The 11,943-nt window shown below is 43.7% G+C and overlaps 1 protein-coding gene across 1 annotated transcript in view; it reads left to right on the plus strand.

Moving 5' to 3' along the window:
- Pfas (phosphoribosylformylglycinamidine synthase) overlaps nt 1-9,984 on the plus strand; it is a 59,101-nt gene extending 49,117 nt beyond the window's left edge. Inside the window, exons 19-23 of the mRNA XM_077663557.1 lie at nt 1,303-1,504; nt 2,886-3,089; nt 4,781-4,924; nt 7,068-7,223; nt 9,192-9,984. Of these exons, the coding sequence (XP_077519683.1) occupies nt 1,303-1,504; nt 2,886-3,089; nt 4,781-4,924; nt 7,068-7,223; nt 9,192-9,511 (1,026 nt within the window). The 3' untranslated portion in view covers nt 9,512-9,984. The remainder of the gene's footprint in view (nt 1-1,302; nt 1,505-2,885; nt 3,090-4,780; nt 4,925-7,067; nt 7,224-9,191) is intronic.
- Nucleotides 9,985-11,943: the final 1,959 nt, after the last annotated feature.

The raw sequence follows: 11,943 nt of genomic DNA on the forward strand, positions 1-11,943 counted from the left end.
GGCACGAAGAAAAAAGCGTACTTATCTTGCCATGAACCGAATCTTCTTATCTAGAAGAGCCACAAAAGGCTCACTAACACGTGTGTCTAGTCCAAGTTTGCACATGCATGCCGCTACTAAAATTTCCTTTTCTAGTCTAGACTTTCCCATCCGATGACAGTAGCTTGGTTCAGCTCGGGGTAGCACCCTTGGCATTCCCTGCAATGTTTTAGGAGATTGGCACCACTGTACTAGCAAGCACAAGTACCAGTACGTGTGCTGTGCTACGGAAGTGGTGTACCAGTTTAAGCTGTGATGCGGCAGAGTTTATGTCGGCCAGACAGACCAATGCTTAAACGACAAGCTGCGTCAGCGTTTTCGGTCCCTGAAACCGGACAATAGCGCCAATCTTCGACAACATTGCAGGGAATGCCAAGGGTGCTACCCTGAGCAAAAAAAAGCTACTGTCATTGGGAGGGGACAGTCTAGGCTAGAAAGGGAAATTTTAGAAGTTGCATGCATGCGCAAACTTGGACTAGACACATGTGTTAGTGAGATTTATGTGCCTCTTCTAGATAAGAAGATTGGGTTCATGATGAGATAGGTATGCAAAAGCTAAACGCTTTTGTTTTTCGTTAGCTTTCAAGGCCATTTTGCCGGAATTCTGCCACGGACGTTCACCTTACTGTGTTGTGATACGGCTGCTCAAGCGCACAGTTTTGCTGGACCACGTTGTTTCCAATAAACCCCAGTTGCTAGTTTCCACTGATCCTGTCCACTTCTCTTCCCATGTCTTGTTCCTGTCGCGGTTCTTTTTACCCTGAAACATGTATAAGTGAGGCTATTAAAACAACCTTTAGCCATGTAGCTTAGCTATTTGCCAACTTGTGTTGCCGCCACACTTCAGAACTAGTCTTAAATATTTTCCATGAACTGTACGTGCAAATTTAGAAGAGGCTTCCTTTGATTTTCATGTTAAACTTGACTGGACACGTACAGACCTCATCTGTCTTTATTCAGACATTACAGTTTACGATCGTCAGTGATGAACAAGGGATCTCTGCCACGGATGGCTTCAAAAGCTCAAAAGTGCTCATTAAGGCACCTACTTGAAAACCACTGTACCATTAAAACAGAGCGGAAAATGTGGTCTCTTGCTTAGACCAAAACATGAATAACACCATCTGCTGGGCTAGTTGGTTGCGATCCATATGTATCAGCAGTGCGAACACAAAACAGGAAGAAGAAGAAGATAGGACAGAGCGCTAAAACATGGTTCCAAGGAAATGCCAAGTCACGTAAAAAGACCGCCTGTAATTGCAGGTCCTTGTGAAGGTCGACAGCACTGAAGTCATCTGTGGAACTGTGGGTGAGCTGCGCGACAGCTGGGAGGAGACTAGCTACCAGTTGGAGCTCCATCAGTGTGACCCCAAGTGCGCTGCTCAAGAGCGACAGGGACTTCTGAAACGGACTGCACCTCCATACAAGCTGACCTTCAGCTTAGACATTCCACGACGCAACCCTGGCAAGTCTTAGCAAGCTCTTTACCGCAATCTTTTCGTCATTCTATTGCATGGAACCTACTGGCTTTTTGAGCACAAAGTTCATGTACAGGGCGGTTGCATCAAAGAACAGTACAGATGTAGGAGCTGTAATAGGAGGATATAGTATAGGGCACAACTCAATTTCCTCATGTAGTGTCAAGCGGGCACTCAACCACTGAATGCTAGAAATTTTAAGCTTACACCTACTGTCTTTGGAGATGAGACACCAAACAGGGAAAAATTTTCCTTTGCTTTGTCTCTCTAAATTTGTGCAGACATCTGAAAGTCACAATTAGTGCGAGCTGAACAGCTGCCGAATCCAGAAATTTGCTTGAAAATAAAATGGTCTGTGGCTGGCTTTTGCTTTGCTTGCCGTATCAGTTGCCAGTGCTCTAGACTTTGCTACAAGTTTTGTACATGTTCCTAAGTTGTATGTGTTGTTTTTGCACGTCCTGTCTAGGGTGAATTGACTGATCTGCGTAACATTTCTGGCTAGCCAACTTTCCTATATTTGCACTGGGAGAGAGAGAGAGAGAAGGCAGTGTGTTCCAGCTAGCTAGCTAGAGGGAAAGAGGGAAGTGAGCGCTGAAAAGTCATAATCCACAGAAGAAACGCTGCACGTCAGTGTGTGAGAATTATTGTGGTGGTACATTTTGTAAAAATTTGTCTTGTAACTTCTGGCTCAGCAGAAGAACATTCTTATAAAACAGTGTGATGTATTAGCTTAAAGCCTGTCTCAGCCTTGATGTTTAAACCTGCCTTATATCACAGCTGCATCACTTTTTGAGAATTTCACATTATTCAAGGATTCAGATCTATATAGGTTGTAGGTAAAGCATGCCAAATATTTTTGCACTAGCATTAAAAACGGTGACATAGACAATTGCAACTCAGGCTTCTCCTCGCTGTGTTGCAGCAGTGCGGAGAAGCTCAGTGATGACGTCACGGACAGGGAGATTCTAAATTTCCTCTGCCTTCACCCGCAACTAGACGTGTGTCGTCTGATGCTGCCATACAGTGCTCCGCAGGTGCTGCCTTCAATGGCATTGGTTTTCTTCCTTTAAAGAAAGCGTTTCTGATCTGTAAATGAACCACAGATGATGTCATCATGTGCCCTTCACCCGGCACTGCGCACAGCGCAGAAGCCTGAACACAGCTGTGCTTTTAGTAGGTGATTACATCACCATTTCTAATGTTAACCTAAAAATAATTCACATGCTTTACCTGCATGTACCACAAATTCAACACCTTTAAGCTCGTCGAATTCTTGAACCTCTTCAGTTGCCCTTTAAAGATATAACAACCAAAGAGGTCGTACTGCAAGGCCAGCTAGGACAAAAACTTACTCATCTTGCTTCCTAGACCCACAGATGCGTGTTGCCGTACTTCGAGAGGAAGGTGTGAACAGTGACAGAGAAATGGCTGCCTCATTCTATATGGCGGGTTTTGAAGCCTGGGACATCACCATGACTGACCTTCTAGAGGGAGCCGTCACACTGGATGGCTTCCGGGGCCTCGTTTTCCCTGGTGGTTTCAGTTATGCTGACGTGCTGGGCTCTGCCAGAGGTGAGCAATGTTTTTTTTTATTTTTTGTCCCTCGCTAGCTGACTGTGTGCATGTACGGTAGTTCTCACTCTGTGAGACATCCTTTGGTCATGCACCAGGAATAGCTTTATTGTGCATGTTACGTGTGTTCTTGGTGCCTGGCAAATATCATTTTTGGCTCTGTAAGTGCCATAAAATAAAATACTAAAAGGGAACTTTTGAAACGCATACATACATGTGTTTGCAGTCTGTTCTTATGAAGAATAAACATTTAGATTTCTTAAAGTCTACCAGTGACCTGCTGCTGCACCACCTTGTCCTCTTCAAGTGCTCTGAACTTGCTCTTCATGATCTTTTGCATTTGTCTGTGTGTCAAGTCAAGTGTATTCACTGCATGCTGCTTCGTGCTTTTTTAGTGGCATCCACTTGTCAAAGAGTAACTTGTGGCCAGTGCTTATCTTTTTTGGAGCTCAAGGGTCAAGTACCCATCAAGTTCCTGCACTGTCGAGCAGATCTTTATTAGGTGTTGATAACCAGTTAGAGGTGGATGGCAATCAGTTCAATAACTGCATCTGAGCTGTAATGCGAAGTGTATTGCGATAGGCTGAAGTAGGTCTCAAAGTATAAGTAAGTGCACCGGGTTTCTTCCCGACTGGTTTAGTTTTAAAGTGATAATTATGTTGATGGCTTTCTCTGGTGCAGACACTGTTGCCACTGCCTTTGCACGTAAATATTGGAAACTGAAATGTTGATCTGCTAGAATGACAATTTTGTCAAGGTGGGTCGAAGACTGGCATTATCATGGGGTGTGTAGAATTGATGAGCATGGTGCATATATCAGCGTAACTTATTTGCTTCAGAGCGGGCCAGAAAATCTAGGAGCTTTTATTATTATTGTTGTTATTTATTATTATTAGAGGGCAAAAAATCTGAGTTTTTTTTTTTTCAGATTACTTTAACCACTTGGTACTTTTACTAGCATGCAGTGATATTGCCTATGACCAAAGCCATGCACTGGCTGACATATTCACAGAGCATATCCTCCTTGGTTGCCTGATGCATCACAAAATTGCCTTCTTTGAAAGCATTAGACTCAGTGAGTGCTGAAAGCTGTAATGCGTAGAAACACTGCAATCAAAGTTTGGGGCCCACAGTTTTGTGCTGGATGTCTACAGCATATTGTCACAGACTAAAAGACGACAAAGTGGACAGTAGTGCGGCCTGGAGCACTCACGCTAGGCCCATCACCATTAAATCATGCTTTAGCCATCTGTCATGTAGTCCCGTCTTCCATCCCGTAACAGTATTATTGTGCTACCACAAAAAGCCCTGTTTCAATAGTGGTGCTGAATCAGTGAGCCTGTAACAATGAAGTGCATGTTATGCCTTATACTGCTGCAAAGATGTACTATTGCAGATGTGTAAATGAACCTCAAACCTCTGCTTTTCTGTATTGGTCTGTTATTAGTTGCTCTCCATGGGCAGAGGTAAAACATCTTTTCGCTTTTGTTTCTTAAGTTTTACAAAATTATAACCTATATGTTGAATGTGCAGTTGTTTTGTTTGTAAACCTCGCAGCAGTACAGAATGCACGTATGGTTTGTATTCATCGCGAACATGTTGCAAGCTTTCATGGGTGAAGTGGCTGTCATTGTTTAAAAAGTTGCTTGGTGGCCAAGCATCCTGTGCTCATGTTATGCTTTGTGGTGTAGGCTGGGCGGCAAGTTTGATGTTTCATGAAAAGCTGGCTGCACAGCTGGCTGCTTTCAAGGACAATCCTCTCACCTTCAGCCTTGGAATCTGCAATGGCTGTCAACTAATGGCCTTGCTGGGCTGGGTTGCGCCATGCACAACCTGTAAGTTGGCCCTTGCCTGCTCTGTATTTCTAGACCTTTACATTTCTGTGCACTTAATGTTTGCATTACTTTTAGCCGCCGCGGTGCTGAGTGGACTGAGTAGGCTGAGTGGTAACGGCGCTCGGCTATACTGACCCGAAAGACGCTGGTTCGATCCCAGCCGTGGCGGTCGAATTTCGATGGAGGCGAAATTCTAGAGGCCCGTGTACTGTGCGATGTCAGTGAACGTTAAAGAACCCCAGGTGGTCGAAATTTCCGGAGCCCTTCAATACGGCGTCAGCCTGAGTCGCCTTGGGACGTTAAACCCCCATAAACAAAACCAAACCAAACCAAGCATTACTTTTGTGCTTGCTGCACACATGCGGTGGTGTCATCTTCCTGTTCAGTTAGCTAGTGCATCTCTGCCTGTAGTACATTTTTTAGCTGTTGTGATGACCGCTGAGTAAACTAGACCTTTAAATGACATGTATAGCACTGTAAACTGCAGGAGTTTGATTTCGATGCTTGCTGATCATGCTTTCAAGCTCTGGTACCACCCAGTGTGCAGTGGTTTCAGGTTGAGGTTATAAACCTGGTGGAAACCAACCAGCTCTCCTAAAGGATGCTCTACGCTTTGGTGCTCATTGTCTGTCGTGGGGCAGACACTTGGAGGAGGTGCGTTCCACAGCTTAGCTGGTCGCTCAGGTGCTAAACGAGATCATTTATTCCAGAACTGTTGTCCTCCACTTGACAAAGTTTGTTGACCAAGCATTATTCTGAAGTTATTGGTTTCTGCCATTATGCTGAGCTTACCACAGTCCTACACAACAATGGTTGCGCACGAGTCCAAGCAGCGTTGCATGGCACACATGTTTCCAGAACATCCAGCTTCTTACAACCTGCTGCATGGTGAAAGTAGGAGAGGGAGTATAAAAGTAAAAGTGAATGTAAGGCATTGAGGCTTTTTAGGAGTTTAAGGCTGACTTAACTGGCAGCAAATAATTATCCCAAAGAAAGGATTGACTTGTCCCAAATAGCACCAAGGAAGTGTGAGTGCAGAGGCGCTGCGTAATGCAGATGACAGGGCTGTGTAGCATCCACTCTGCCAAGTCGCAGCACCACACGGGTCAAGTGGTGGGAGGGTTGGGAGGAGGACAGATTAGGAGGGTGCGACATGCAGGGCTGAAGAATATAAATAGGGTCCACACAGCAACAAGTACATGCTCACATCACTCTGCATCTTATACATCACACAGCAAACTGTCAGTCCACCTTTTGTACCCTGACCAGTAAGGTATGTCTAGCTGGAAGCTGGACATAAACTTTAGTTGGAAGTGTCTCCCATTCATGTCTTTTTGTGTGATTTGTGTCATACCTTGACTACCTGGCTATATATGAGTGGTTGATTAGTGCACCCACATTGCTAGCCTATGTGGTTAGCTGCAAATACCAGCTGTCCATCTGGTTCGCTCACTGAAACCCCCTCAGCCTTTCTTTGTATTTGAAGCAAAAAGCTTCACTACACTAGTCAACACCTCCACCTCCCTCTCTCTCTCGCTGCCTAGTCACTAGTGTGCATGCACCATTAGTAGCACGGAGCCACAGGTGTTGAGCCACAGGCATTCAGTCCTGCAGCGCCCAGCCTTTCCTCAAAATCCAACTTTCGATTTTCAGTTTTCTCTTTCCTCTTTCTCTCCCTCCTTTATCCCTTCCTTTATGGTGCCCTGTCCACTGAGATATATAAGACAGTTACTGTGATACTGTGACATTTCCTTTCCTCAAAAGCCAGACAAAACAAGTGCGCCAAGGGGCCCTTCATAGAGTTCATTGGTGTTGACAACTTTGCAAAGACCATTCATTTTCAGGAAAGGAAAGGCGCACAACCGGCTCCGTGGGCCACTGGAGACCTCAATCTCGCTTTTGCTTGGTATATCCTGGATTAGCTGGGCTAATCCACATTAATTTTTTCATAAATATTAGATCACTGCTATTGCAACAAAAATAAGGAAATGAATTGGAAGTAACAATAGCCAAATTCGTGGCTTGACTGGCTACCACTTTCTCTTTCGTTGGACTTTTAACTGACTTTTGATTGCCTTTTTGTGAAACTATGCACTAATGCACATTTCTTAAGTCTCATGTTTCTTTGGTCACTTTTTGTCAGCATCTGGATCAATTGAACCTGGTTGCCAGCTCCTGCACAACAAGTCTGGACGCTTCGAGTGTCGGTTCAGCACAGTGAAGATAGAGCCATCTCCTGCCGTCATGCTCAAAGGAATGGAGAATTCTGTGCTTGGTGTCTGGGTTGCACACGGAGAAGGTAATAATTCTTTACTCTGGTCATAAATTCATAAAACAGTTTGCAACATATGATATTCTTGACTGTAATAAGAGGCGTGTCATCATCATATAGGAATTATTTCAGACTCTTCCTGGAGTGCAACACATTTGTTGTTTGAGCTATTCATTAATTCCTCAGCAAAAATTATATTGATAAATTATTAGCACTACAGTTGGCTGTACCAAAAGTTTTTGCCCATGTTTAGCAATTAGCTTCTGTTACGGAGGTAAGTGCAGTTAAAGGTGCACCTGTGACGTGTTGGTGGCTAGCTTGTGGCAAAAGCTAATGAAATTAGCTGCCTCTCCACTTCGTTATAAGTTAGAAAACAAATTTTGACTGTTTTTGTACATGACCATTTGAGTGGTGCATGTTTCAAATAAAGCATTTTAAAAGTTGTTCTGTTTCGAAAGTGCCACATGAGAAACAGCTAGCATTGATTGAGTGAAAGCATCTTTCACTTTTCACATCAGATATAAATTCAAAATGCATTTAAAGGGCCACAGAAAGGGGTGTTTGAGCTTGGCTTTAAAATGCTTGCGCTATGTAGATAGAGTACAGGCCACCGAGCGTCCGTGCCGCGTAAGAGACCTCAGAAGCGGGCGGGAAATTTACAATACATTTTTAAAAATTCCCGCTTTCGCACCTCACGGCGACGTGTGGTGCCGGGCTTTCGCACGAAAACCTGGCAGACGACGTCGCGCCTTGCAAATGACGTCAGCAGCCGGGGGCTATCATTGGTTCACAGCGCCAAAATCTTTCAGACGTCACGCGCTACAGCGGCCGCGGCCACTCCGCGCGCGCCGCAGCCGGCGGAGGTAGGGAGGGGACCGAGTGAGTGGGGCCGGCGGAGGAGCGCCGCTGTTTTGGCATGCGAGAGAAGGAAAGGCACGAAGACATGGAAGTTCAAATTTTGTCTGCATATAACAGCTTCCACAAAAAGCATTAAAATAATTCTAGCTGGGGGATAATTATGAACTGTCGTCTTTTAACATCCCAGACATATCGCACCTTTATTGAGACCCCCTTTCTGGGTCCCTTTAAAAAGAGTCAGTCGTCAAATTAGAAGATATTTAGGTGTATATTTTTGTGAATCTTCCACATCCGTTACTCATGCTTTACCTGTGCGCACTTGTATAGATACTACATCACATTATGTATGTATTAGTCACATACATTATACAGAAGGGTTTGACGCCTTTTGTTAGGTGCACATTAGTATTGCCTTTTTTACTTGCTGCTATTTTCTTGGTTTTTAAGCATGCTAGGTGGTAAATGACAGCACCTTAACGTATACAAGGTGCAAATCTCATTTATTGTTTGCAGAACCATCCATCTAAGATATACTGCTGTTGTGTGCCAGTTTTGCCAGCTGGTGTGTAGCAGTTAAGAATTTTATTTTCCTTTGACGAATACATGCAAGCACTTGAGTTCCCTTGTTTAGGAGTGTTTGCATCAACACAAGAAAAAGTTAGTGCATTCAATAAAGGCATTCTAATTTTAGAGCTGATGGCCATTGTACATAACTTTGGCTCTGTACCCATGCTGTGTTAAATATACCACCTTGCACTGCTATGGTGGCTCAGTGGCTTTGGTGCTTGGCTACTGAGCGCAAGGTTGCGGAATTGAATCTAGACTGCAGTAGCCACATGTCAGTGAAGATGAAATGAAAAATACCCGTGTGCTGTGCGGCGCACATTGAAGAACCCCAGGTGGTCTAAATTAATCTGCAGCCCTCCTTTGCAGCATTTGTTTGCTCCAGGACATTAAACCCCATACACTACTGCCCTTGCACTGCACAAATTTATGCTCGATTAGTGTATGACCTGCCTTGCTACATTCAATCTGTTTTGAATGTAGCAAGGCAGGTCATACACTAATCGAGCATAAATTTGTTTCATCACTGTGTAAAACCTTTTCAGCTGCCATTTGCATCATCCTCTTTTGCAGGCCGATTTGAGTTCCGGAAAGACTCTGTGTTGGACCAACTAGAGGCACAGCAGCTGGTGGGAATGCGTTATGTTGACGACACAGCCAAAGCAACAGAGGAATATCCGCTCAACCCCAATGGCAGTCCCCGTGGCATTGCTGCGCTCTGCTCACAAGATGGCAGACACCTTGCCATCATGCCGCACCCCGAGCGCTGCTCTTTGCCCTGGCAGTGGGCTCACGTGCCCGAGAAGTGGAAGACCCAGGGGTTCCACGTTTCACCCTGGGCCAAACTTTTTGCCAATGCCCATGACTGGTGCACTAAGGCCAAGGCTCACTAGCAGCAGAACAGGCATTTATTTCACAGGGCAGCTTGTGTGCCGTCTTTCTCGGAGAATGTTGCACATTTGCATTCCAGTTGCTTTTTCTTGTCTTTTTTTTTAAGAGTACGGACCTCTTTATGGCATTTTTGTCTTACCTGCTTTCTGTTGTCTTCTATTATCACCCCCATACTCTCAAAAATCTCCCTAACCATCAAATTAAGTGGCCAAGCAGCTTAGGCTCAGGTTGTGGTAGTCAATACTTCTTTCTCTGTCACAGTAAAGCTGTCCTAACCCAACCATTGGGAAATTGATAGGGAAGTTTGTTCACATTCTGTGTCCTGCCGTGCAGAACACTGCTCACACCAGCGTGCCTACACGACTGCAGAAAGCAGCATTTCGGCATTGTGCTTGCTCAGGAAACCCCAACTTGCTGTTGTATTGTATAAAACAATAAAGAGAAGCTCACATTGTGGTTGCTCTGTTGCAGCGTGCCTTTGTTGCATTTTTGTTCTTTCTCAAATGAAAAATTCATTTTGTTTTGTAAACGCATTAGACTAATGGGAAACTTTGGCTATATACGGATACAACTCAAGTTTGCAGTGAAGCTTCGCCCGCATTTATACCGGCGCACAGGATTCCTGCATGACAAAAAGTAGTCTGTTGTTAAAACTTCTCTTGTCACTTAAAGAAGCTAATCATGAGAAAAAAAGGTTATAAGCTCTAGAATTTTTACATGTGACTTGTTTAAAAAATCAAACAAAAAGCTGATTTCGTTTACTTTTGTGACTGGCTGGTGGAGTAATACAGTATGCCACAAATCGTAGACCAGTGTTAACTGCTGTGCTGTTTTTTTAAGTTATATCCTACTATAGTGGATTTACTGAACAGTTACATGCCACTGTTGGCCACATGGCAATCATTTGCATTTCTGCATGCACAGCTGGCAGCAAGTAGGTCATCACTGTTGAAAGAGCACCTTTCAGTACATTGTGTTCGGCACTGCATAAATGACCAATCTGGAAAGCAGAATAGAAAGTTGCCAAAATACTTTCATAGCAGTAATCTTAATTCTTCTGACATGGTAAAGTTGCACTAAAAGAACGCACAGGAGACAGGGTACAGGGCGAGTGCAAACTGACAACTTATTTTATTCGTAGATTGCGGCACTATTTGAGTGGAACAGAAAAACCACCACGCATGTTACAAACTGCAAGCTCCAAGGCCAAACTTGCAACATCTTATCAAGAAAGGCTATTTCACTACATCAACTATTCTTCTGTAGAGCTGTACAATAGTCAAATGGCTTTTCTTGATAAGATGTTGCAAGTTTGGCCTTGGAGCTTGCAGTTTGTAACATGCGTGCTGGTTTTTCTGTTCCACTCAAATAATGCCGCATTCTACGAATAAAATAAGTTGTCAGTTTGCACTCGTCCTGTACCCTGCCTCGTGTGAGTGATCTTTTAGCGCAACTTCCCCATGTCAGAAGCAGTGCACCAACTAGCCCGACAACATGTTTTTCTTAATCTGAATTCTGTTCGCACAACCATGAAATGGCTAGAATGTAAAGTAGGTATGTCACCCACTTCAAGATATGAAAGAATATCTGCCTGTGAGTGCAACTTTATATACTGGTTTGTTTGATACTGTGAGCTAGATATTTACTTTTAAATATCCATATTCCAGATTGTCAAGTGCAAACATGCACACTTTAAACATAGGGCTGGAAGCAATGGTGCACTTTATTTAATAAAGTGGTAGGTGCCTTTTTTTTTTTTTGGATCTGGTGTTTGCTCTGCTGTCAACTCCAAAATAAAATAATTTTGCAGGTCTCAATTAAAGAATTTCAAATTTGGCATTAGTAGTGTGCCACGCAATGCACTACCAATTAAAAATTTTAGCATTTATATGTAAGATTATTCCCTTCGGATGGCAATTATTGCCCAGTGGGTAAAATTTCAAGCTTCCGGGTTTTTGCAAGCAAGCTAAGATTGCACAGAAAAAAATTCCCTCTTCCCAGATGATCAATTATGCAATTTTTATTAAGTCCTTGTATGTGCAGATGGTGACTCAACAGTACTTTCAAGGTCTCAATTATTCCATATATATGCACGTAAGGGTCGCAACATTTTTTTTTTGCAATTTTGGCGAGTTTCGGCACTTGCCGAAAAGCAGAATTTTACAGTTCAATCTTCATGCTGTAGTCTGGGGAAACTAGTATAATGTCCCATATAGGCTGTCACACTATCTGACTCCTTGGCCGCATGTAAAAGGTGCTCCTTTTGACTCAGTCCTGTTACAATGATGTGTAGACATTTGTATACATCACCCCACAATTTTCTCCTACGACTGCTAAATAATTAAAAATTTCATGTTGCTTTGGTTTCAGTAACTGAACGATGGCTGTGACATGATAGGTGCGCTTAGGCAACGTGAGGCATAAGGGTCATTCC

This window comes from Amblyomma americanum, chromosome 4, assembly GCF_052857255.1.
Source record: "Amblyomma americanum isolate KBUSLIRL-KWMA chromosome 4, ASM5285725v1, whole genome shotgun sequence".
In the NCBI taxonomy this organism is placed as follows: domain Eukaryota; kingdom Metazoa; phylum Arthropoda; class Arachnida; order Ixodida; family Ixodidae; genus Amblyomma; species Amblyomma americanum.